At 51.3% G+C, this 27044-nt stretch overlaps 1 protein-coding gene across 8 annotated transcripts in view; it reads left to right on the forward strand.

Annotated features, from left to right (window-relative positions):
- Positions 1 to 27044, forward strand: part of Gas7 (growth arrest specific 7) — a 232331-nt gene that overhangs the window by 190387 nt on the left and 14900 nt on the right. For all 8 annotated transcript variants that reach the window (XM_028869379.2, XM_037200583.1, XM_037200581.1 and 5 more), the window contains 4 exons: positions 8039 to 8092; positions 16979 to 17068; positions 19338 to 19453; positions 22674 to 22748. In XM_028869379.2, the coding sequence (XP_028725212.1) occupies positions 8039 to 8092; positions 16979 to 17068; positions 19338 to 19453; positions 22674 to 22748 (335 nt within the window). The remainder of the gene's footprint in view (positions 1 to 8038; positions 8093 to 16978; positions 17069 to 19337; positions 19454 to 22673; positions 22749 to 27044) is intronic.

Here is a 27044-nt window from a genome sequence, read left to right on the forward strand (position 1 = left end):
GTGTCTTTATTTTTGAGTCAGGGTCTTATGTAGCCGAGGTTGCCCCCTAGTTTTTGATCCTCCTGTCTCCAAGTCCCAGGTGCTGGGATCACAGGCATGCAGCACCATACCCACCTGGGAATATGTTTTGAGATTCTCAAACTGTTCTCTCATTCGCCATCCAAACTGACACTCGCGACATCATGAGATGGGTGTCCACAGCATTCTCAGGAGCATGGGACCACAGGGGAACAAGCTCATGAGATTAAGGGTCATAGTGAACCCAATGAAATATCCTATGATTTCCTTATTTGTAAGAAGCTGCATCTAAGCGCGCGTGCGCACACGCGCATGCACCCGGGGGTGGGGGGGTCTCCTCACAAATTAAGAGTTTCTTTAGGAAACTTCCCAGCCTTGCCCTACTTTCTCAGGAATGGATGTGGCAGCCTACAGGGGGTGATGGTGATGATGGCTGATGGCCATAATGGTAATACTGCTGAGAACAATAGTTGTGTGTGCTGTGGCCTCTGCACGGTCACTGAAGGAAAGACCCTGTGCTCTGTGAGTGTCATCAGCTAAGGTGTGACGACAGCCAGCTTCCATGCAGCAAAGGGTTTGGAAGCTCTCAGGGGGCCGAGCATTGACTGAGCCCAGATTCAGAAAACGGTGGCAGAGAACGCTGTGAGGCTGGCCTTTCACGTCGCCTGCCTCTTGGACAGCATCTGATGTGAGCAGGGTGAGCATTCCCAGCCAGCCCCCAGATGCCAATAACGGTGCTGCTACTGGAGACCATGTCTGGCTAGTGGGGATCGAGGCTTCGTGAACTGTACATAGGGCGGTGCCTGACGCCCTCAAATCCCTGCTCACGTCACTTGCCATCACTTATCATCAGCCAAGCCTGACTTTCCGTGTCCTGTTGAGTCACCGACAGGCTTCTCCACGAGCTGACCAGTGTCGGGGAAGGGAAAATGGCTTCTCATCTGGCTTGAGAGCGTTTCTGAAGACACGGGCCTGTCCTGCTGCAGTTGAACCACAACAAAACCATGCTGCCACCCCAGAATCTTGAGGAAGGACACTGGAAACAGCTCCCCATTCTTCCTTCCCCACGGAGATGTGACTCCCCTGGCCTCCAGAAGTACTGGGAAGCTCCCACTCAGCCATCTGAGACATGCATGGGTCTGGGGCCGCATAGAATATGGAAGCTAACTTAACAGTGTGCTGTAGGCCTTGGACAGAGAATTCCTCCTCCTCTGTCTGTTCTTGGAATATACTCAGAGATTTATATGTATTCATACAAGCATTATTTACACCCCTTCAACACTGGACCCAATCTGACTGTCCAACAACAGGGCATGGTCAAAATGGCTTCTTGTGCTGGATGTCCAGCCAGTTGGTGATATTACACAGCCCTTAAAGAATTTAACCGTAAGAAAATGTAATGACTCGGGAAATGCTTCTAACTTAAATCAAGTGGGAGGGCTGGAGAGATGGCCCGGTGACTAAGAGTGTACTGTTCTTCCAGAGGACCTGAGTTCAAGTCCAAGCACCCACAACAGGCAGCTCACCTCAGCCTGTAATTCTAACAGCCAGAGTTCCCAGAGTCTAGCTCCAAGGAACGGCACCCTTTTCTTACCTCCATGAGAGCCTGTACTCACGTGTGCATGTGTGTGTGTGCATCTGTGTGAATACAGTTCTATTTAGAAGAAGGAAAACTGAGCTGACAGGAAGGAAGGCCAGATGGTCTATAATGGCCTAACCGCATCTCAGCCTCAGTTTCTCCATGGGAGACATTTGATGACATCTTTGATTTTGATTGTTACCACTGGAGATGGGGTGTTGATGCATCTAGTGAGTAGATGCAAGGGATGCGGCTCACTGTTGGACAGCGGGCAGGACAGCTCCTTCGGCAAGACATTGCTAGTTTGAAAATACGAATCGCATGGAGGTTGCCAAAGCTTGGTCAGAGAACATGAGTCATTTTTGTTTTGTTTCTACTTTCTTCAAGTTTCCTAAGATCCACACATTTTTGCTTCTATAAAATACAGACATACTTTTTTATTTAAGAGAATGAAATTTGGCTGCTGAAGGGATAGGCCAGATGGTGGCGTGCTTATTGCGCAAGTCAGAAGACCTGAGTCCAATCCCCAGCACCCATAGAAAAGGCTGGCCATGGTGGTGATCTTGTAGTCCTAGGGAAGACAGGATGATCAGTGGGGTTCACTGGCCAGCCTGCCTGGCACAGCCGGTGAGCTCTAATGACAGGCCCTGTCCCAGAGAACAAAGCAGAGAATAATTGGGATTGACCCCTGCCACACCCCATGTATGCTCGTGTGTGTGTGTGTGTGTGTGTGTGTGTGTGTGTGTGTGTGTGTGTGTCTGTGTGTGTCAGTAAGGGCGTGTGGTTCTGGGTTTCCAGGGAAGGCCAGCTGCAAGGCCCAGCCCGGTAGATGGTGACTGCTACACACAGGCAGGTTGGCAGAATATTCTTTTTGGATGATATCCCTGAAGTTAAGGCCTCATCAAAGAAACAACAATGAACAGTGTAGTATACATAGAAAGGGTAAATGTGCACCTACTCCCTGCCCCCCAGAACTGTAAAGTAGATCCTTTAGGATTCTTTTAGGCTATGAAAAGACACCATGTGAATAGGGAAGCGGCTACTTTTTAATCTGTGTGTGAACCTCTGAAGCTAAGTATCAAAAGAGCTCTAGAGGCTAACTGTAATTAGGTTGAGAGAGTCTCCCTTTAAAGACAGTAGGACCCAGAAGACGTTTGCGCATATGCAGCTTTCTTCAATATACAGGGGGTTTACTCTCCATCCCAGGCTGTCAATCATAACTCACCACTGCTCTTGACAATAACTGAGGACTGGGGACACGACTCAGTGGCAGAGTACTTACCTACTGTATCCAAGACCCAGGGTTCAGTCTCTAGCATGGGCATGCATGTGGACAATATTTGAGGTCTGAGTGAATGAAGGGCCACTTGACCATTTGAGAGGCAGAATTTTGGGGTCATAATGACCAAGCCCAGATTTGCAAAGTACCTGCTGGCTTCGTTCTCAGGTGAATGGACAAGGGCAGGCACCTCTAATGTCCCTACCATTCTGAGTCATAAATAGGACCCATGGCAGGGTGCTCCTGCTTTCTCCATTGCCTAGTCTTGTGAGACCTGGGTGGATAGGTGGTGGTGGTCTGGTGCCGCCCAGTGGACAGCTTCAGTACTGCAGTCATCAAGAGTGCTACCTCCTGAGTCCTGGATCAATAGGCACCTTCCTGGTTGGGAGAGAGCCCAGATGTCAAAGGCTAATTAATAGCTTTACCAACCTTGGCAATGGAAGCAAATCCTAGTTTATGCATTCTTTTTCTGCACACCTTTACCTGGGCTTTCTTGTTATCCATCTTTCCATTCTTCTGGCTTCACGACTACCCCAAAAGACACAGAGGAAAAGAGGAGGGACTCAGGACTGAGGGCATGGGCACCTAACAGGGTATGTTGAGGAATGCAGTTTAACTGGAGAAAGAGCTGAGCTCCTGCATCTCTGTAGTCCTTCCCCAGGCCTTTCCTTTAGTAATGCATGTCCCATTGTGCGTGTAGGTCCTTTGCTAGGCTCCGAGGTAGAGAAAGGCTCAGCCCTAGCTGCGGGAGGACAATGGGTCAACAGATGCATGATTTCATCAGGGGTGAGGCAGGAAGAAGTGTGCACAGGGAGAAGCCAGACTTCGAGGTGCTGACGGCGTCAGTAATGGGCTTCTTAAGAAAAGATGCTGGGCTAGAGTGGAAGCCGGCACAAAGGGTTGCTTGACAAAAAGATGGGGGGAGGGAATGGTGTTCCAGACAGAGGGGACCGCGCGTAGATGCCCAGAGGCAGGAAGGAGGGTGAAGCTTTCAAAGAGCCCATAGAAGCCAAGTATGGGTCACGTGACTTACTAAATCAGCGGGTGTAGGGGGGCAGAAGATGGGGCTGGAGGGGTCTGCATGGACCGTCACAAGGAACCCAGGTTTATGGCAACAGTATTGGGAACTGAAGAGGCTTTTCCTATAGGAAACCCCCTGCCAAAGGCACAGGATACAGGAGGCCCTTGAGGAGGAATGTGCTAAAAAGACACTTGGAAGAGGGGCTGTTAGCCTGCTCATGAAGCCACTCACAGCTTAGCAAGTAGTGTGTGTTCTTGGTGACGACAGAGTTAGTTGTTCAGGTACAGTCAGGACACCGGGATGTGGAAGTAGCAGTTCAACCAAAATGGTGGAGAATCAGGCAAGCAATGCACAAATCAGGAGGATCACCCAGTCTCTAGTTCAAGGCTAGCCTGGGCTACAGAGTGAGCTCTGGATCCAGAAAAAAAAAAAATTTACAAAAAGGAGAATTCTTTGGAATCATGGGCAAAGGACAAAATGTGAAAGTATCTACTGTAGGGTTTTGTAAATTTATGAAAGTTGAGGGCCTTCTGTGACAAAGTCCAATGGACCTATCACATCATCGGCATTAGGCCAGTGTTGGTTCATGAATGGTCTCATCCTGCCTCAACACCTCCACCCTTTACTGGTGGAAATAGTAAAACTCCTGATTTAGTGCTCTAATCAATGGGTCACAACCATCCGAAAACACTTATTTCCCATGGTCTTAAGAACCCCCAACCGTGCGTTTATTTTTGTTGCTACTTTGTAACTGTAACTTTGCTACTGAGCAGGGTCTCCGTTCCTAGGACCTATGTCCTAAGAAATGGGTGTTTTCTGGTGGTCATGACCCACACACAGGTTGAGAACTGCTGTCTCTAATTGTAAATCAAATGGGAAGGATATCAAAGCACCGTTACCACAGCCAAGAAAACACCAGTCGGATAACATCACCATATACATCCCACAGTCCAATTCTCTAGTGATCCCTAAAATGCTGTTTACACCTGCTTTTCTTCCCGGTCCAGGATCCATTTCATGAAAATGTTGGTTACTTTGTCTCTTTAGCCTCTGTCTCTATCTTTGTCTGTCTGTCCATCTACCTCTCTCTCAAACACAGCTTTGTTGCGGTGCAACTAATTATTATGTAGTTCCATCATTTAAGACGCAGTCTGGGGCTACAGCTCAGTGCGTTACAAGGGAGAGATCAACTCCCAGTCTGGTGAAAGAGAGGGAGGGGGAGGGCGGGGCCGGGGAGGGGGTGGGGCCAGCAGGCAATTCCCCGATTGTTTTTAGTGCGCTCCAAGTTGTACATCCTTCATCACAATGAATTTTAGAGAATGTGCATCCCTCCTAAGCCTCCCCGGAGCCTTGGGCTGTCACTAGCCTACTTTCTGACTCCAGACTGTCTTTTTATGGTGTTTTATCTGCGGGAAGGTCAGCTGTAGGTGGTCCTCAGTGGCTGATGGCTTTCACTCAGGATGTTTTTGATGTCTTGTGTTCAGTGTGCTCGACTTTCTTTCCTGCGGGTGAATGGTATGCCGTGATACGGTTGGGTTCATCATCTCGCTTGCTTCAACTTCTTTGTCTAGGCTGATGTCCCAGGGTTTTTCTTCGCCTGCCCTCACACTGACTTCTAGATTATGTTTTGGAAACTCCGGGTCATTGTCTTGTAGGCTGACCTACATTCTTAATCTGTTCGCTTTCTTGTGCTTAGACCCAAGCTTGGGTTTTGACAGGAGCCTGGTAGGGGGTGAGCTGCCTGCTGCCTGGGGCATCGCTGGGGAGACACGCTTGAAGGTCTGTGCCCTGCCGGGGAGGCTCTGAGTCACTGTAATAACTACTAGATTTATTTCATTCATTTCCCTTTCTGATTGGTCACTGCAGGGCACTAGTGTGACACTGTGTGACTGTCCAGCCTCCTGACAGTCTTCTTTGTTTTTAGTATCTGTGACAATCACAGTCTAAACCCCTTTGACACTGGGATTTCCAAGCAGTGAACTCTTCGTACATTTTCATGGGTGTTTTTCTGGAATGGCATGTTCCTTCTGCGCATTGTGGAGTGAGTCCATTGTGGTCATCATTCCTACTGAGCTCAGGTGGTCCCCCCACTGTGACCTATGGGGGGGTCCTCTTTAGACCAGCTCCTTTGCCCTTTCGTTATATCTCCATCATTATTCCAATTCTCATGTGTTTTTTGGCACAGTAAGATGCTGTGTTTCTAGGAACCTTCATTCCTCTCCGTGGGGAATTACAAAAGCCACCACTAGAGGGCGACTCTTATAGGGTTTCTTGCCTCCTAGTCTCTCATACCTCCAGTAACAGCAGCCATACACAGACTGTGTCCAAGGCCCCTTGCCCTCTGGCTGCCCACGACCAATCCTGGACCGCAGTAGGCACACAAGGATGGCGGCAGCATAATGTTGGTCCCTGACAGGGAGACTTGCAAAGAAGAGAATCTAGCCCTGGGGTGGGACTGCTCCTTTCTTGGCAGGCATAGGCTTGGCCAGTGCCTCTGTAGGGAAGAGGCATGGAGGGACCTTGTCCCGCCTTTTCCTGATGACTGGCACCTAGGGCTCTTGTTGTGTGTCCTCTGCTTGTCTTCTGCCATGGGCACTTTTAGTGAATGTCCCAGAGGGGAAGTGGTAGCTTGGAAGGGTACAGGCCAAACCAGGTGGATACATATGGAAGCTATAGTTGGTCACAAGCTTGACATCATCCGTGGCCTGTCAGGGTGGCCGAGGAGCTGCTGTAAGCAAAGGTGCCTGGATAAAGTGACTGAAGTGGTCAGATCAGTGTGCCTCCAGTCAAGTGTCCAGCTGCTCAGGGTGGGGCTGCCTAGAGCTGTGTGAGAACCAGTGATGGTGGTCCATTTTACAGATGGGAACCCTGAGGTTCCCAGAAGTCAGTTCCATGACCTTCATCTCAAAGCTAGTCATCCATGAAATGGATGCCCCTTAAAATTGCTTTTCACCAAGACCTCCAAGGATGTGAGTTTTCTCTGAACCGGCTCTTTACCAGCCAGAGCAAGGCAGTAAGGCTGTATACATCAAAAGGGTCTGTGATGAACTCCATTCAGCCTGGCTTGCTGATGGCTTCCTGGGGCAGGAGCAACCCACCCACAGATTCTCACCTTGCCAGGGTCCGGGGTTATATGTCTCGAAGATGGGTGAAATCATCTGGCTTTCCCTGTGGCTCACTGGTAAAGCCCTTCATACTTTTGGACCCATGCCAGCCCCAGAACACATACAGAGTGGTCACCCATGGTGCCTCAGGGGAGCTGTTTTTAAGGGCATCGTGGGACTCAAGACAAGTGGCATCTCAGAATTCTGTCTAGGGAGCCATGGAGTTGAATCCTGAGCATAACTGCTAAAGTCTCAGGGCTGAACATTGTCTCGCGTTAAATGTGACTTTTTTTAAAAGCTGGCCATTCTTGGCCATATCAACCAACACAGTCACGAAACTCTAGCCATCACCTGTGGGTACAGAGGTAATCAGGACTCCAGTTTTGTTTTGTTTTTGTTTTGTTTTTCTGACAATGGGGACAATATAAAAAGTCACTCCAGAAGGATTCTCTGCTTGTGAGAAATCACCGTGACTCCCGGGTGCCAGCACAGTGGCACATTGCCAAGGTGGCTGAGCAGCGCCCCATGCTCATTCCATGCGCATTCACCATTTGATGTTCCGGACTCAGGGGCTTCAGAATGAGATGTCATGTGCTGAGTCTTCTGTGCCGGGGTTGGGGGGGGGGTGGCCTACAATCTGCCTTAACTCTCTGTTCCCCTGCCATTCCACTCCTCTGCTTTGGCAATGTGGCCTGGTTACCAGCAGAGGGCAGCGGAGGGGTTAACTCCCCCAAAATCCCAGTTGGAAAGGAGAGGAGGGGAGACCTGGTTTGCTTTGGTTCCCCGGAGCCTGAACTCAGCCTTTCTCCACTTTGCCTGGAGCCTGAGCATTCTGAAGCAGCTTGGGCTCTAAGATGCACTTGCCTGCCCTGGCCCAGAACATGGTGACTCAGGAGTTAACAGCAGGCTGACACCCCTGAACTTCCCCAGCTCAGGGTTCTTAACCAATCCCTCCACCCACCTGGGGAACGGGAATGGGGAAAAAGATGTCCAACATGGAGAACAGCTTTGACGATGTGTCTCACCTCTCTCCCCAGAACCTGGGATCCTCGTCGCCAGGCAAAAAGCAGAGCAAGGAAAACACCATCACCGTAAGTGGCTCACTGTTGGTGGGGAGGGCTCCAGGGCTGGGGCTTTGGGCCACAACTGGGCTGTTGCCGTGGCAACGTGGAACGACAACCAGAATCAATGCTCACTAGGAAACAGAGAAGTTCCAGCCAGAGCTTGGGTTTAGCTGAAGTTGCCCCCGTCCCCTCCCTCTGTTAATTTCCCATTTCGCTTGCCCTCCCCTGACGAAGGGGTGGAGGGCAGGAGGCTGTAAGGGCACGAACGAACGTGCCTTCTATATGGTGGGCAGGAGAAGGTGCCTGTGGGGGAGCAAGTTGAAGGGGGTGGAGTGTGCTGTGTGCAGAGATGTGACATGGAAATTACAGCCACCGCAGGGCTCCTTTTGTGCAGGGAAACTTGTGGAAGACGTCAAAGTTAAAAGCAAGAAATAACTCCCTGCAAATAGCATTTCTGGGAGTCCCTGGCGAGAAGTTCCTGTCCAAATTCTCAGGGATCCCCCCAGTGCCTCTGTGGGGATGGAGTGTGGACCCCAACTCCTTCTCCTTCCCACCCTGTGATGCGCTAGGGCCAGGACATGTCTGCCCTCAACTCTAAGGAAGGAGCTGCCTAGATTCTTAGCCAACAAGCCAGAGAGTTGAGAAGTGAGATCCACGGAAATTTGCTGTCCTAGCTCCAGTATGGAGGAGACACAGACAGGGACTGGCTGACTTTTGCTCCCTGTCACCGTGTTCTGAGCTGTTCTGACCACCTCTCCAAAGATAAAACCCAAGTGGGTGCATCGCTGGGGTTATCCGGGTGAACCATACTACCTTGTAGGGAAGAGAGAGCCAAACAGACAGCAATAGCAACTAGAATACCTGCTGCCACCTTGGTGCCCACGTGGCACACACCAGGGCGGCTCCATTTGCTTCCTGCTAGGTGAGCTGTGGGTCACAGACTCAACCCTCCAGGGTGATTTTGCACCTGGACTCTGAGGCCAGAGTCTCACTTACGTCACTCACAAAGCTGTGCCAAAGTTCGAGCAAGCTTCCCAGCCTCGAGAGGTGCCTGTTTGTACAAAGCAGGGAAGCGAGGACTTCAGCGATGGGGGAGTGGGATCTGGAACGAACTGGTCCATGACTGTAAAGCACCTAGAACAGAGCACAGGATGCACTTGGTGCTCGATATGCATTAGTGTGATCATCGCAGTGTACGTAACCAGACGAGGAAACCGGAGCACACAGTGGCGTCAGGCCCAAGCTCACCTCGCTAGGAAGCTTCAAGATTCAAACACTCAGCTCTTACCCACTGGCAGTGCCCTTCCTGAGCTGGCTTAGGTCCCTCAGGCCATCACCCTGCCTTGACCCTCCTTGGGTCTCCTGGAAACTGGGCAGGGCAGCTCAGCCTGCAGCAAGCCACAACTTCTCTTTCTAGAGAGTCTAGAGGAACCTGGCGTGGCATAGGCTGACCTAGGTTCAGGCTTCGGAGGGCACGGTCCCTATCTTCACATTGCTACTAAATGCTGCAGAATGTGGAAGCAAGATGAGAGCTCCTCAGAACCACTAGAAATGAGGAGAAAGGAAGGGAAGAAAATAAGAGGGAGACACATTTTCACATCCTGGAAGCAACATCGGAAGTGGAGAGTGGTGGGCCGTGTGGTGCTGGCCAGTTGTCGTAAAAGCACGCAGTGATGGAGCCCAGCCACAGAGTCGGGCCACTGCTGGGTCCTTGCAGTCAGAGCTTCGGAGTATGGCCCCGAGCTTTCCACCGGATGGCACACCTTGTCATCCTGCCTGGTCCTTCCCTCTGGCCTACATCAACCCATCTCACGAGATGGTCTGTAGCATGCAGCTGGTAGTCAAGGCTCCTGAGAGACTGTTTAGGGTGCGGGTTCCTGAAAATCACCTGGAGTTTGTCTCTCTGGGGGCAAGGACAGAAAACCACATTCCTGTCCACACTCCGGGAGGTTTGATGTGGATGCTCAGACCTTGGAGAACTGTTGCTGGGGAAACTGAGCGAAGGAGGGAGTGGCTACGGGTCACACAGCAAGTGAGAAGGAAAACCAAAGGCTTGAATCCAGGACTCCCCACTGCCAACCTGGGTGCTTGCCCATGGACCCCTTGGATACTCTAAGCCGTCATCACTTCAGGCTGAAGACCTACCATTCTTTCTTCACACGGTGTTCCGTCTCCATACCCTAGCTCCAAGTTCAAACTCTATAGAGCTCAGCACTTCTTCAGGGGTTGGGATGGCCCTGTTCCTAGAAGGCTGAGACACCCCCTTCCTGATCTCAGGGAATACGGAATGTGGTGAACAGTTTCCACGCGGTCTGATCTGGGCGGCAGCCGTGGCCAGGCCTTGCCAGTGCAGGGTGCACATCCTCGGTCAAGGAGCGAGAACAGAGCTGCATCTGACGCTCCGTGGCCCAGAGCTAGTTTAGAAGAGCAGGCACATGGGCCCTCTGGCAGCAGTGGCAGAGCTGGCAGCCATGCCTGGGTCACGTTCCGGCTCTCAGCAGTGCTGGGCTGGCAGGTGGGGGCGGGGCGCTGTTTGATTAGGAGTGACAGGCATTAATGGCCGCTCACTGCCCTCAGCACACACTTGACACATCAAGACATAGAGGATGCGAGCGATGAGGACAGGGAAGGCACCAGGCACAGTCTCCTGGAAAGAGGAATTAGAGGGCCTTGTGGTCCTCAGCTTGGGGGCCCAGCAGAATCTGTCCGGAGGCATGGCATCCCGAGAGGGAACTAGTGGCTGGAGGAGGGCCCATGGGGTCCTTTCCTGTCCTCCCACTTTCCTGGATCAGGGTCATACAGAGTCCTCAGCTGCAGCCTGGGTTACCAAACTATGTAACCTTAGCCCTAAGGCTGGAAGGAGATTATCATCCTGCCCCCACCCCACCCCCTGAACATAGACTATGCTGCCCTACAATGAGAGCAGGTGCCCCAGCCTCCCACATCAGCCCCTCAGGTAGGTCACACATGTGTCCTTCATCCCTGGTGGCCCAGCTAGATGCTTTACCATCTGCTGCTGCCTCCTTTGTGCCTTCAGTGAGTATCTGGGAACAATCCTCATGATCCTGCAGAGCGCCTTAGTCTAGCCGCCACCGAATATGAAGCTTCCCGTCCATTAGGGTGGGACAGGGGTGTTTCTCCATGTGGCTGTTCCTGAGACTGGGGATCCCAGGAGGAGACAGCAGGAGTGGCCTAACACACCACACACACACACACACACACACACACACACACACACACACACACACCGACAGGCACACCCCTCTTCTGCTTCCTGCTCAACAACTGCCTTTGGCATGAGCAGGACACAGCTACCTTGCCCCAGAGTGTTAGACCAGTCATGTATTGACAGGGCTTAGGATCCTAGTCTGGACCCAGAGTCCTAGTCTGGAGTCAGGCCATGGCTCTACTACTACATAGGAGCTCTGTGATCTGGGCTAAGTTACTTAACTTCTCTGTGCTTCAGTCCCTTGCATGGCTGTGGTGAGGACGGCATGAGTCCACACGTGGCAAGTCTCGGGACATGATTAGAGCTTGCTGAGCGTAACGTAGGTTCCCCGGGTTGTCTACTGTGCAGCATCAGGAGGGGCTGGGGCTCTCACTGTTCCCAGCAGGCTTTTGGAGGAGACACACCTTTCCTCAAGGGTGCTGCCGCCATACATTCCTAGCAACTGCCTGGAAATAAATCACCAGGAGGGAAAGGGAGGAATCTGGCCATGGAGGAATCCATGGAGAAAGACACACCCCACTTTCTCTTCCTTCTTGGAGTACCGTGGCCCTGCTAACGGAGCTTTGTGGTTCAGGGACACAAGCACCTGGCTTCGAGGCCTGGAGGTCACAGAGGGGTAGGGTCAGCATGAGAATGATGGACCAGTGCTTGGAACACCAGCTTCGGACCCTCTCAGGCCACTCTAGCTGCCTGGCAGTGGCCCGTCAGCCTCTGTGCCTCAGTTTCCTCCCCTGTGTGTATTTGCACCACTGTGGCAGATGGACATTTTTGCTCTGATTGCTTACTGGGCATGATTTCACGACACTGCGCTCACGACACCCTCTGCTGCTGAAGCTTCCCGCTCTCCGGAATCCATTGTCTCCCTCCTTATAATCCGGGGTGCAGGGACATACTTGCACTCAGGCCAGGCTCCTCACATTCTTTCCTTGGCACTGTTGGCGTTTGGGGTCAAGGGCAGTCCTGAGCCTTTCCCTCCTGAGGCCACATCTTTTTTTCAGCTCTCCAAACTGTGCAGCCTCCACCATGTGGGGTTGAGAACCCAGAGAGCCCCGTCCCGTCCATGTCACACTAGAACCAGACAGACACTTGGTGGCTAACTACCTTCAGCACAGACATCTGGGCACATCTGCAAGAGCCCCTCTTGCTTCTGAGCTAAACTCAACATGCATTGTATGAACACACACACACACACACACAAACACACACACACACACACACACACACACACACACACACACATTTATAATTGCACGTGGAGGCACACACACAGGCCCCTGAAATACCCTTTCCTCTCCCAGCCTGTTTGCTTAGATCTTCCTCAAGTACCACTCCATCTAAGAGTCATCCCAGCACCCCCACCCAGCCCTTCCTGTGGCTTCAGCATCCTGCGCCTCCCCTAATGAGAGGTTTATCCCAAGGACCATCATCCCTTCATTATCAAGCTCTTGAGAACAGATGCTGTACCTCAGACCTAGTTCCCTGTCATTGCAATAATGATGCTTTGTTGGATACCCATGGTTTGCCTGATGTGCCAGGAGCTAGGAAAACCCTAGGATAGGAAGGTCTCCATCCCGCCACCTGCCCTCATGGGCAAGCTGTGAGCAAGGAAGGGAAGGTTTAAAAAAAAAAAAGAAAGAAAGCATCAGAATTACAACACAGATGTATGTTGCAGGATGATGGGAGACTCAGTGTAGCAGGGAAACCCCGCGTGGCACATGCCATGGAGGAGCTATCTGGTAAACCTGCGGCTCTGGCGCAGCCTGACCTGGATTTGAACACTTCTGTGATCTGGTTTCCTCAGCGTTGTGCACTTCTCAACACAACCACCAGGGGGAGAAGGACTCTGAGGATTCCAGGAAGTCCCAGTGGGCTAACCCAAATCAGAAGTGACAGAGGCAGTCAGTGAGTGACAGGCACCCCGGGGCTCCTGACCAGGGCATCTGAGAACTAATAGCCTCAGAGTGGCAGGAACATCAAGAGTCCACAGCTCCCCCCACCTCCCGCCTTCACTCCTCCCAGCCCCCATCCTTCCATGGCTGTTCCAGGGCCATTTGAGGGGCTCTCGCCCACTAGACCCCAAACCTTCTAGTCCCTGCTGTAGGTATCACTCTGGAAGGCTCTGTGAGGTGTGAAAGAGCAGGACCGTGGGGTTGTTCATTATTCTATCTTTCACAGGTGGGTGCAGCCCTTCCTTGGGTGGTGCTCCGCCCCTGCAGCCTGGCTTGCAAATGCTGCTTCTCGCCTGTCATCAGCATCACCTGAGCCCCAGGCCCCACCCAGAGCCTCTGATCATACACTCAGGCCAGGCCCACCCTCTGCTTAACAACCCCCTACCAGGTGACTCTGAGACATGTCACACCATGGCTCTGGGACAAAGGAGGGGTTGAATGGGACATAATTAAGTCCTAGCTCTCCTGTAGACCTTCTGTGGTCAACCTCGGAGCCAGCTGAGGATTGCCATTGAAGGGGTTTTCCTGTTACTCTCTCCCCTTTGGACTAATGGCATCTAACTTCTTTTCACGAGCATCCTGGGGTAGACAGGACCAGCCTTTCTCTGGATGTGAGTACTCTCAGGAAGGATGCCAGACATGGCTAAACAAGACCCATTTTCTGCTAGCCCTGACCCACCATTGGCCAAGCCACTTGTGATAAGCTCCTTCCTTTGTGGCCAAGGCCAAGAGCAGTTTGGGTGAAGAGAAAGGAGGAAGGCCTGGGTAGATCATGAGGTTCCTTAGAAATCAGTCCTGCCTACCTTTGAGTACTGTGGCCCTCGCTCCAGGTCCGCGTCTGTGAATTCAGCCAGTTGAGGATCCCACCAACTGCAGGTTGAAAGTTGTGTCTGTACTCGATCGTACAACCTTTTTTCTTGCCGTTACTCCCTCATCAATACAGTAGAACAAATACCGAGCTCAAATGATTAAGTATTGTAAGTCTATGAATGGCAGGAGGGTCTGCATTTATTATATGCAAATGCCATGCCATTTCACCTCTATAAATTTTATCATCCATGTGAAGGCTGAAACCAGTGCCCACCCCTCCACCCCCAGATAGTGAAGGGTAATTGTACCTTAAATCTGTGGGTTCCATGATTCTTTCTTTTATGTATTTGCATAGATGTGTTTGTGTGTGCACACTCACATGCACGTGGAGACCAGAGGGAGATGTATCTTTCTCTGATACTCTCTGCCTAGTTTCTTTGAGACTGACTCTCACTAAATCCGGGGCTAGGCTGGCAACCAGCAAGCTCCCAGTAATCCTCCTGTCTCTGAGCCTCATGCAGCCATGCCTGACTTGGCGTTGGCACTCCAGGGATTTGAACTCAGATCCTCATGCAGACCAGCAAGTGCTCTTACCCACTGAGACGCCTCCCCCAATTCTGGTTCTGTGATTCTTAGCACCTGATGACTTTACTGTTAGAAACCATATGTCATTAAATTACATTAAAGTTTTCAGGAAGCAAAATAAAGATGACTGTCATCACCAGTACGGCTGGAACAGGAAATATTTGGAGGCTCAACCTCCATACCCTGATTTCATGATGGCCCCAAGCAGCACCCACTCAGTGGGAAGCTGTCAAAGCCCCTAAAGAAGGCTCAGATCAGGACACCTCACAGCAGGGAGGGGGTTCCGCCTAGATCAAGAGCTTGGAGAGACCCTTTCCTGAGGCTAGACCTGAGATGCTACCAGCTCTACCCCGCATCCAGCCCCTAACAGCAGCTGTAGACCAGAACTCCACACTGAGCTGACTGTGGTAGAATTCAGTGCTGCCCATCTCCAGGGCACTGTGACATTCCTGGCCCCCTTCCCACCATGTCAGTATGCTTCTCCCCAAACGATCCCCACCTTATCTCGCCAGCATCAATGTCCAGGAGCAGGCCTTTCTCTTCTGGCTAGCACTTCTGGGTGTCCTCACCCAGGCTTATGAGGGCAGCTGCTGCTCTTGGCAGCGGGCAGGCAGGCCGGACAATGCCCCCGACTAACACATGTTGTCCTGCCCTTAGGTCAGAGGTCCCAGGGTCTGAGTCAGCTGACATAGGAGTTTGCTGGTTGTCCATGGTGTTTTGGTTTTGTTTTCATTTTAAACTCTGAAATAATTGCCGTCACTGAAAACTTGAGACAATTGACCTACAGACCCCGATCTCCGGCTGACTTGGAATCAGCTCACAGTCTGATGACATGGAGCAGGAATATGAATCTGCCCGTGAGATGTGTGTCCACAGCCCGAAGAACCTTCCCAAGGAACAGGCTGTTTCCCTCCTGTCCTAGTTGTAGATTCTGGGTCACAGGGGCACCTAGCTCTTTGCATGGCCCTCCTAGGTCAGAGTTTGAGGACAGTCTGCCACCCCGGGGGGGGGGGGGGGTCCTGGTCAGCACCAGAACACCCCACTTTGGCAGATGGGGAGGTTGAAAGAGGAGGTCATGGTGTCAAGCTGGGGGGTTGAAACCATATCAACAAAAGCAGCAGCAAAGCCATGCCCGCAAAGGGGCGGGGGAAGAGGGAGAGCAGCTAGGGAGGACCACAAACACAGCTGGAAGGAACAATAGCTCTAACAGCCCAGAAGCTTGCACAACACACTCTCCATCATGAGGGCCAGCCCCAAGGTTATACCCGCACCCCGGATTATACCTTTAAACTGAGGATGTTCATACCACAGGCAGCTCAGTATAACCTCTCACCCTGACCCTCAGGCACTTCTGAGTCAGCCCTGTCCTTGGCTTTTCTTAGAAGCAGATTCGGATGCTCATTTCTGGCTTCCAGAATGATCCCACATAGGTTATATCAAACAGGCAGATATTACCCCACTTCTTCATAGAAATGGAGCACACTGCGATAGCCTAAACTATTCTACACATTGCCTGCTGTGCACCCGGACCCACTCACCACTTAGCAGTGCATCCTGGTTCTTTTCCTTATCAATATGGCTAATACTTCATTGCTGTACCGCTTATTTGCTTTTCATATATGTATTCATTGTACATAGTACGGTGTTTTATGAGATCCTTTTCATACCAGTACATACTGTGTATTGAGCTAATCATCTCGTGCTTCCTTACCTTCTTCCTCCTTACTCCCCCTCCCAATAGTTGCCATGTTTCCCTAAACAGTTTGACTTCTGCCTTCATTCATAAATACATACGTGGACCCTCCACACAACCTGTACAGATGCCTTTTGTGCGTGATACAGGATCTCTTTGTCTAGCCCAGGGTGGCTTTGAATTCCTCAGCCTGCCGCCTCTCTGTCCTGGGTGCTGGGGTTGCAAGTGGCACCACCATTCCTGACTGTCTCATTCTTTATTTACGTATCCCCCTCCTGTTGGACAGTGCAGCCCTGGTCCAGCCTTTTACCGCATAGATAGTACGTGGTGGAAACGGGGCACACATGGATCTGTAGCACAGTCTCTCAGAAGCATGGTTGCTGGGTCGCAGGATCTAGGCATTTACAGTTGTGATAGATCCTATTAAACGCTCGCCAAAGAGGTTTCCCTCATTGTAGCCTCTAGGATGGGTGTGGGGGCCTGTTGCCTCTTATTTGAAGTACTCACTGGCTGCTGGAGCTTGGGAAGATTGCTGAGGACATTCCACCAAAGTGACCCGGGGGAGGGGTGGGGGGGAGACCTGCTTTGTGCTCCATCCACTTGATCCCGCAGAGACAGCATTCTCTTTCTCACTCTGTGCCCTGCAGATCAACTGTGTGACATTCCCTCACCCAGACACAATGCCTGAACAGCAGCTACTCAAGCCGACTGAGTGGAGCTATTGTGACTACTTCTGGGTAAGTGCTGCCTCAGTTTCCAACATCCATGTGACCCCAACAGCAGCGTACACCTGGGAAGGGTGGAAAGGGCCTTTCTTGTTGAAGCCTCAAGGTGTGGTGTCTGGTTCGGCATCTCAGACTGGACTTTCCCGGATTCTAAATCATCCCAGCAGTCCCAGGGAATCTGTGTGGTTCTCCTTCACAGGAACATAGAAACCACAACCAGAATGCCAGGAAGCTGAAAGACAGTTCCCTCCAGTGCTGGATGGAGGCAGGAGACTAGAATTACTTTTAATAATGAAATCTGAGTTCCAGGCCCGCTCGACACCACTGTGAGTGGCCTCGGACCCATGCTTTGCCTCTTCTTCGCATGTTGCTTTCCCAACTGAATCGTGAGGAAGTTGGGCGCAGACAGGGATGTATAAATCACCTCTCAACATCCACAGCTCTCAAGCCCCTGTATATTGCTTAGTGGGTGCAGAGTGGCCTGTTACAAGGTGAGAAGTTTCTGCAGGTGATGGATGGCAGAACGTCACCCCCTCAGTCTCCGTACACTTAGTGTCGCTAAACTGTGTGTGCACTTAGAAGTGACGGCAACGATAAATCTCACGTGATGTATATTTTTCCCACCGTTAAAATGACGCCTTGATGTGCATGTAAAATCCCACACCTCAAGAGTGTCAGAGCTGGTCCAGAGCACTTGCCCTTTGAAGGTGCGGTGACCCTGACCTTTCTGCAGTTATAGTGGTGAGGGTTCGCGCCACCTCAACCGTCTATGGAAAATGACTAAACCTCTACAAGGAGCTTTGGAGAAGACCCTAAGGAACAACCAATAAAGAAAACCTCTTTGCACCATGGCACGGAATGGGTTATCTGCCCTCTCTTTTGATTTGCTAACTACCAGCCCAAAGTGCTTTTTCTTCCTCCTAAATCATGAACCCATTTAAAAGCACACGAAGGTTCCTGATTGCCCCTGCAGAGCGGTTCCTGCTACTCCCACTGTCCTGCTTGTAAGATAGAGGTCTGCAGAGGACATGAAAGCTTTTGGGCCTGTGAGAGATGATCCAGGAGAGACATGTATGCAGTAAGGAGATGGAAAGGTTCTGTAGACCTGAAGGAAGTTGTGTCTTGTGCTGTCTGTAGCTGGGAGGTATTGAAGGTGTTTTAAGGAAAAATTGGATGTAACCTGCTCTGCGTATGTTGCAGATGAGAATGGAGGGTGAGAGGAGAGTGGGTGGACCAGGAAGAATGGTGACAGCAGCCGAATAAAGAGTGGCTGTCCTGTGTGCAGAAGTCATCCTCGGGGCTCTAGGGACCAGGACATGTCCTAGAGGGGAGACAAGAAATGTGGGGCTGGGCAGAGCATGCTCTCCTGCCTGCTGTCCACTGGCATCCTGGGGAACCATGTTAGAGCGCCTGTGTCCTTCTTTTGCTTGTCTGGGTTATGCTGAGACAGTCTGGCCACCCTTGTGCATCTGTTTCCCAGGTGCTAGGATTACAGGCGTACGCTGCCATGCTCAGTCGAGAATTCTCATCTTAATCTGAGCTCTGGCTCCTGGTCCCTCAGTGGTTTTCCTTTCCTGATTGTCAAGGCCTTTTCCTCTTAGTAGAAATGTCTCCTCACTGGCAGAGTCCCTGGAGCACGCTGCTCTTGCTGGTTTTTCTTTGAGCCAATGAGTCATTCAGCCTGTTTACCCCAGAGAGAGGCAGGGTTTGGTTTAGTCTTTTGGGTGATTTCCTTGCCTTTGTATCAAGATGTAGCATTCACAGAATGAAGTGAACACATCTTCAACACCCATAGAGAAGCCCCAGAAGGGTATGATGGAGACAGAAAGGCCTCAATAGGGTGTGATGGAGTTAGAGAGGCCTCAGGAGGGTGTGATGGAGATAGAGAGGCCTCAGGAGGGTGTGATGGAGATAGGGAAGCCTCAGGAGGGTGTGATGGAGATAGGGAAGCCTCAGGAGGGTGTGATGGAGATAGAGAAGCCTCAGGAGGGTGTGATGGAGATAGGGAAGCCTCAGGAGGGTATGATGGATACAGGAAAGCTTCAGTAGGGCATGATGGTGGTTTCCCTGCCAGGAAAGGTGTTAGTGGCATGCCCAGAGGGTCTTGGGTTATTGTTGCTGAGGAAAGAGTTTCACTGTGGTCAGGACAGGGAAGAGGGCCCATGAAGCTCTTCGCACTGAGAAAGGTTTCTGCAAGCTGCAATAACTCCCTGACATGATCTGGAAGGTATCCCAGAGACGCAGCCCACTCTCTGAAGATTGGACTTTTGCTTCTTCCTAGGCGGATAAGAAGGACCCGCAAGGCAATGGCACAGTGGCTGGGTTTGAACTGCTGCTGCAGAAGCAACTGAAAGGCAAGCAGATGCAGAAGGAGATGTCTGAGTTCATCCGGGAAAGGTGAGACCAGGACCCACGCAGCTCTCTGAGCCCTGGACCCCAGGGGAGGGGCTGGCTGGCTATGCTTAGCCCTGGGGCAGATGTGGCCAGCAAATGTGTGGTGTAGGCATGGATAGTGTTTCTAAAGATTTGAACCAATATCCAAAAATACTGGTAGCCAGGTGTAGTGCTTCATACCCATAATCCCAGCATTTGGGAGTTGAAAGAAGGAAGTCAGGAGTTCAAGACCATCCTCAGTTGTGTAGCAGGTTTATGGCTTGTCTGAGCTACATGAGACCTCAATATATATATATTGAGACACACACACACACACACACACACACACACACACACACACTCGCGCGCTCACATTTTGCACTGAATCCTGGATGTGTGGTGTCTCTCGATGCCTTCACAGCCCCTATGCAACAACTGGCTGGAGCTGAGTCGCTGCTGTCCATGGAAGGGACACATGTCGTGTTTGCCACAGTCGCCACTCCTCCCCACTACCCCCCTGACTTGCCGCTTTGCTCCTTTCCCCTCATTTGAAGCTGTCCCTTGTCATGAATGTAACCTTTTTTTTTTTTTTACTTGAGACAAAGTCTCACTGTGTAGCCCTGACTGACCTGGAACTCACTCTGTAGACCAGGCTAGCCTCGGACTCAGAGATCCACCTGGTCTGCCTCCTGAGTGCTGGGACTGGAAGCGTGTGCCAGTCCTGGCCTTCCAGGTCGTCTTTTAACTAAAACTGTTTCCCAGGCCAAGGGACACAGAACCATGCCCCCATCCCACCCCTGCCTCTAAGGATTCCGATAGCCCTGTGTCTGAAGAACTTGGGTCATAGATGAAGATCCAATAAATTCAGCTCAAGGAAAATATGAAAAGCTGCAGCGAAGTCCCCTCTTCATCTTCCTCCTCTCTGTCTCTCTTGTTTCTATCCCTGAATGACCTGCACACCCATGGACAAATACACCTGGACATCCTCAGGCCTGCTCACATACAGGTCTGCATACTCACACATCCTAGCCACTACATGCCCTAACAACTAAATATCTGTGTACCTACATAGTCATGCATCAAATCACCACACAACTATGCACCTGGGCACCTATACCCCCCACACCCCTACATCTTACCCCTATCCCTATATACCTGTGTGCCTACATACCCACACCCCCATATACCTGCCCCCATGTGACTGCACACCTGTGTACCTGCTTATCTGCATGCCTACACACCTGTACACTGACACATCCCTGTGTACCCACACATCACACCTACACACCCAAGTATCTACATACCCACATCCCTGTGCACAGACAACTGCACATCCATGTACCTGCACACTCACACACCTCTGTGTACACACACCTGCATGTGTATGCTTCTGCATACCCATACCATTGTGTACCCATACCTGCACACCCATGTACCTGCACACCCACATGCCTGTGCATCCATACCTGAATACATGTGTACACATCTACACCATCTACACACTTGTGTACTTGCACACCTATATCACACACATCTGTACATCTACATACCATACACCTGCATATTTACATACTCATCCCCTTACACACTCATACATCTATATACCCACACACCTGCACACACACCCATCAACTCATTTTTCTCATAAACATATGTACAACTTTCCAGCTAGAGTTTCCATGACTTGCTGGAAATATTCTTTGCAAGTAGCAAAGATCTTTTAAAAGGTATTTCTTCATTATAACACTAGTAATCGGGTAATAATGCTCTGGCATTTTTAAAGCCCGTTTTTCCTTAGGAGGCCTATTTTCCATTTGTATAATCAAATCTTTATTTTATGACCCATTAAACTAGTAGGAAATTGGAAAGCTGCTTTGCTCAGATGCAAGAAAACAGAAGCATAAACCAGACAAATAGGAAGCAATGGGAGCTGAAGCCTCAATATGCATATGGCTTACACTCATAACCGTGTCCTGTTGGCAAATGAATGGTTTCTGTCATCTCAGGCCACTGAGGTCTCTGGGAGCCAGTGGAGGGAATTCAAATTCCTGGAACCTGTCTCAGCCCACCTTCGGAGCTCTTGGGGAAGCGATCAGAGGCAGGAGAGCCAGGCAGCAGGGCTGGGACTTGCGAGTTTGCTGGACCGAGGGAAGCGGGCAGGAGGTGGGGATGGCACAGGCTGGCTCACAGCAGAGGCTCAGGAGGCAGATGGCGTGTGCACCTCCCTCTCCTGGCTCGTGCACTTGACCTTGTGGCATCATGAGATCTGCTTTCTGGAGATCTTGATTCCCGTATGAAGTTGCGGGGTAGAGGGTCACATCGTTGGGGCTGGAGGCAAAGGAGAGGTGGAGATGGGTCAGTGGGAAGCTCAGGAGCTTGCAGACAGGCTCCAGCCAGGAGGGAGGAGTGAGCAGTTGTGCAGAGGCTGTGGCAGGTCCGCACAGTCGCCCTCTTCAGGCCCCTGCATCCTTTGGGTTCTCACCCTAGCAGACGGGAAGCACATGCTGCAATCCCATGTCCCAGGACTTCTGGTTCACCGAATGAAGGAGGAAGGGCTGTCTAGGACCCTGCCTTCAGACTGCCTCTGGTTGTCGTAGCACAGCTCTGCCTCTCACCATGGCCCCAAGAGCCTCTTAGGAGGTGAACATGCTGTCGACAGCCCACGTAACGTGGATATGCCTAGCTGTACAGAATGTGTGCCCCAGAGAGTTGCCTTGGAGGTGTGTGGAGGGTTTTCTCCTCTGGGAAAATCCAATGGGATTGCAGCTCTGGACCCTACCTGGTTTCCATGGAAACACTTGCACCCGTGGCAATGCTTGGCAATTGAAGACATTGTGGGTGGGAGGGTGGAAGAAGATGTTCCCTTCTTGCTTCTGTAGGCTGAGGCCATCTGGGAGTGTGTGAACTTGGAACTAAAGGATGTAAGGGTTGGGCACATCCTTAGCATCCCTGGAGGTCTGTCACAAGCTTCTCTTGTTCCTGGAAGGTTCTCATGTCCGATCTCATGCTTGGAGTGGTACTGATGACTTCTGCCGGAAGTGGGAAGCAGAGTCCAAACCATTCCTGTATGCAGTAGTTGTCGCTGTGGGCCCCTCCAGTGTCAGCAGGGCTGTGAGAGCCACATGCTCTGGGCCTCCCATGTCTAGGGGGTCTCTTTGCAAGACCGAGACATGGCAGGGTGTTGGGGGGTCCCACCCATGGTCGACACTGCAGAGCAGACACACTGGGTTTTCTCTCTTCGCAGGATAAAGATTGAAGAGGAATATGCAAAGAACCTGGCTAAGCTCTCTCAGAACTCCTTGGCTGCCCAGGAGGAAGGGTGAGTTGGGTGGAGAGTGGAGGGGGGGAGGAAGATGAGGGGACACAGAGAAAGGGATCCTTACATCAGCAATGCTGCTCACTCGGGATGGAGAGATTGCTGTGGGCCTGACTCACTGTGGGGGTCTGTGCCTTGTAATCATTCATAGTCCAGGGTAGACCCTCACAACTTGAGGTAGACCCTCACGCCTTGAGGTAGACCCTCACGCCTTGGACAAGGCACTAATAACTCAAGGTGGATACTCATGGCTCAAGATGAGTTTTCATGGCTCAGGGTTCAGACTTCTGGTTCAAGACTGGTACTCAGAACTAAGTGTTTTGGCCTCTACTGGCAGCATTCTGATGGCTGAGAAATGGGGGGATTATGAGTTTCAGGCCAACCTGGGCTACATGGCAAGGCCCTATCTCAAATAAACAACCAAACAAAAATGCTAGTGCCCATGGCTCAAAGTAGGCACCCATGACCTGAAGTCTTGAGTGTTCATACTCCAGGTAATCCCTTCTGCATATGTTTTTTCTTCAGTGACCCAGGGTCTCCTAGGTGCTGGAGCACGTCAGAGCCCCTTTGCACTGTGCCCTGTGGCTGGACAGCAGCCTCTCAGCCCAGCTCTGTCCCCCTTCTTCTGGGAGGAAACTGAGTCTGAGAATTTCCTATCCAGCCTCTGAGAGAGCTTTTGAGAGTCCCAAGCCAGGCCCCATCTCCCTCTCCTATGGTGACAGTCCTCGATGGGGCTAAGGGACCCTCTGAACCTTCCCAGCCATGCATGGATCTCCAGTGGGAGAAATCCTGCAGGGATAGATGCCTTCTCTTCTGTCTGTCTGCAGAGCCCTGGCCCTCCTGATCCCTGGCAGGCATGTCAAGCGACACAGCCACTGTGGAAACTAGCCTGGCATTTCTCAAGAGATAATCAGAGAAGTAGTATACGTCACCACTCCTTCTTAGGTTATATACTCAAATGACCCAAGTGTAAGGACTCAAACAAGCATGTTCAAAGTAACACTGTCCACAGAGACTAAAAGGTAGAAATGGCCCAGATTCCTTCAGGAGGTGAACAGGGACACAAACCACAGTGTACTCACAATGGATACTCATGGATGTACAATGGGATATTATTTGCCTATAAAAAGGAATAGAATACTGAGACCCACCACTGTGTGGGTGAACCTCAAAAATGTGATGCTAGGTAAAAGAAGCCAGCTGCCGTGGGTCACAGAGTATACCATGCCATTCACATGAAGTGTCCAGAATAAGCAAAGCAGTAGAAACAAAGCCCACTGGTTAGTGGTGAGGAGGGAAAAGGGGAGTGATAGTTAGTAGGTACTTTAAACCTTTCCATTTAGGGTGTGTATGTGTCTGGGGAGGCTGCTATAACAAAATACCACAGACTGAGTCACTTAAATGATAGGAATTTTCCTGTGCATGAAGGTATACATATCTGTAATCCAGTACTCAGGAGGTAGAGATGGGAAGATCATGAGTTTAAGGCCAACCTGGGCTACACAGTGAAATCCCCATCAAGAAAAAGCACAGAAAAAGCCTCTATTTTGTCTCAGTTCTAGAGACTGGGAGTTCAATGTCAAGGTTCCAGCAGAGTTGGTGTCTGACACAGACTCTCCCTGGAGTCGCAGATGGCTGAAAAAATCACTGTGCGCTTACACACCATCCTCTGTGTGGGCTGGGGTGGGGGAGCGAGTCCCACAAGGACAATAATCCTCCTGGATCGTGGCTCTGCCCTCTAACCTTACTTACTGCCCCATCCCCATATCCTCCATCAGAGTTTCAAGGTATGAATCAGGAGGCTAAAGTAGAGGGAGGAATCATAAGCTTTTCTTTATGATGGGATGGTGAAGGGTTTGGGGCCATCAAAGGTAGGCTGTTCTACACTGTGGATGTTGTAGACACTTGGCAATTGCTCACCTTAAATTGGATAATTTTATCACCGGTGATTTTCACCTCAAAAGAAAAACGATCAAGGCTCCTTCGAAGTCAGTACTGACAGGGTCCTCAGAGGCTGCCTCTGTTGTCCCACCACCCCCCTGAGATGAGCCTAAGAAAGAAGGCGTGGCCACAGCAGTGGTCAGGGAGCTGTGACAGTGAACAGGCTGGAGTCTGCCTCGTGGCTGGAGTCTGCCTGAGACGGAGATGTTTTGCTAACTGAATATGGCTTTGATTAGGGCTCCTCATGGGCTGACTAAGGCCAGGCCATCTCCTCCCTGTCAACCACAGGATGGCCTAACAGAGCCTGTGTCCCTCTTCCGACACGAACATGGTTAGCTGGCTCCCAGCCTCACCTACTGCTTCCTCAGGCTGAGACAAGGCAGGAAACGCATGGGAAGTAGCCCTGCCACCAGGGGAAGCCGCTTCCTATGGGTCCCCGCGCTTGGCATCACTGCATGGCTCTGGAGCCTTCCTGCTTCCACCCCCTCGGCTTGGGCTCCTGCCAGGGACATTTTGTCCTGCCAGCACACAGCATATGCTCCTAAGCTAAGCAGCCTGCTTCTCATGCCAGACCCACATACATGCGCACACTCAACCACACAAGCTCAGGTACAGATAGATATCCATGCCGCATGTATGCCCATGCACACATCCCCATCGCTGCGTCACTGGAGGGGACAAAGGACCACAATGCTGTATCTTACACCTACAACACAGCTCTGGACATTCCGTCCAGTGCACCTGGACGGCCGTGCAGGCCTTCGAGAGCTCAGAAACCCAGGGGCAGTTAGAGTACGCTTGAGCTCGCTGGCAGCTTCGGTGCTCTGTCCGGATGAGATGTCGCGAGACGTGTGCGTGCTGGTGAATCAGCAGCCTTCAGTTTTTCATTGTGCCTTCGGGCGTCTCATGTGTGGGAGGGCTATAAAATGTTGGTCATTCCTGGTTGGAGTTTTGACAGGAACCCATGCTTTGATTTGGCATGTCTCAGACTATACATTGAGATCCAGGTATACCTGACAGTTTTTCTTTTACCTCTTTCTCATCAGACGCCGTCTTCAAATGAGAATTTCTAATGGCGTTTCCCCAAACATGTAAAATTTATTTTTAATGAACACCTATTCGTTTAGACATATTGACAGGGCCTAGTGCGGCAGTTCCATACATTTGAAGGGCCTTGGTATACTGAGGAGAGGGGACCTAGGCATGGTGCTGAGCCCATCTGAAAGTCAGGAGTGACACCCTTCCACCGGGGCATGCCAGCCCTGCAGATTGGGCCGAAGATGTGGTCCAGGATGGGAATGGTGCCGCTTCCCCCCCCCCAACCCCCGCCCACAGTATCCCAGAGCTAACAGTCTCAGGCTACCATACCCGACCCTAGTCAGTTACCCCACGTGCTCTGCTGGCAGCGGGCTGGTAGCCCTGTAGGAAGAGGCTCAGCCCCTCCCAGGGCCTTTGCAGACTCCTGTATTTCCAGGACCTTCTGAGTGTCACTCAGCTCCTAGGGCAGCAGCACCCCTCGCCTCGTGATGGCAATGGCTTATTGACTGTCACTTTGAAGCTAGAATCTGCGTTGAGATCCTATGAGAGTGGCGTGAAGTGATGGTCAAGATTCCTCCTTGCCATGGGATATGCAGTTGTCTCTGCATCATCTCCTAACAGTGACCTGAGGACTGGAGATGGAGCTCAGTGGTAGAGCACTCCCCCGATGTGTGGGGGACCCCACCCTTGCGGCTCACCAGCCTGCCCTGTCTGTGTGACTCTGTGTCTGAGACCCTTTTGTATTGCTCTAAGTGGATAATGTATGAAGAAAAGAGATTGCTTATAGTTCTGAAGGCTGGGAGGGCCAAGACCAAGGGCCAGGACCTACAAGGTACCTACACACTGCCCTAGCATGTGACAGAAGCCACCACATGTCAACCGAAAGAGAGAAGGCCAGCGTAGGACTCCCAGGCATTTTGTTATGGCTTCAGGAGCCCCACCTCTTAACACTGCCATACCCGGGATGAAATCTGCTGCATATGCTTTGAGGGGACACCTTTACCTCACCCCGATCCATGTAACTGCCATGACAGCTTCCACTGCCGGGTGAGGTAAGGGAGCCTAGCCCACGCAGGTCTATAGGACTGTGCATTCTCCTCACAGCTTCCCAGATGCCAGGCCCTTGAGGCAGAGACCAATGTCCACAGCATGGTCACCCCAGACTCACCTAGTCTTTCTCTGATGGAACCCCAATAATACCCTTCCTTCTTCCAGACTCTATAGATATTACTTGATAGTTTCTCATGAACACCCCCCAAGGCCAGGCTAGCACTGCCCCCAGCCAGGTAGGGAACTGGATCACAGGGACAGATCTGCTAG

Source organism: Peromyscus leucopus, chromosome 8b (genome assembly GCF_004664715.2).
Source record: "Peromyscus leucopus breed LL Stock chromosome 8b, UCI_PerLeu_2.1, whole genome shotgun sequence".
NCBI classification, from domain to species: Eukaryota; Metazoa; Chordata; class Mammalia; order Rodentia; family Cricetidae; genus Peromyscus; species Peromyscus leucopus.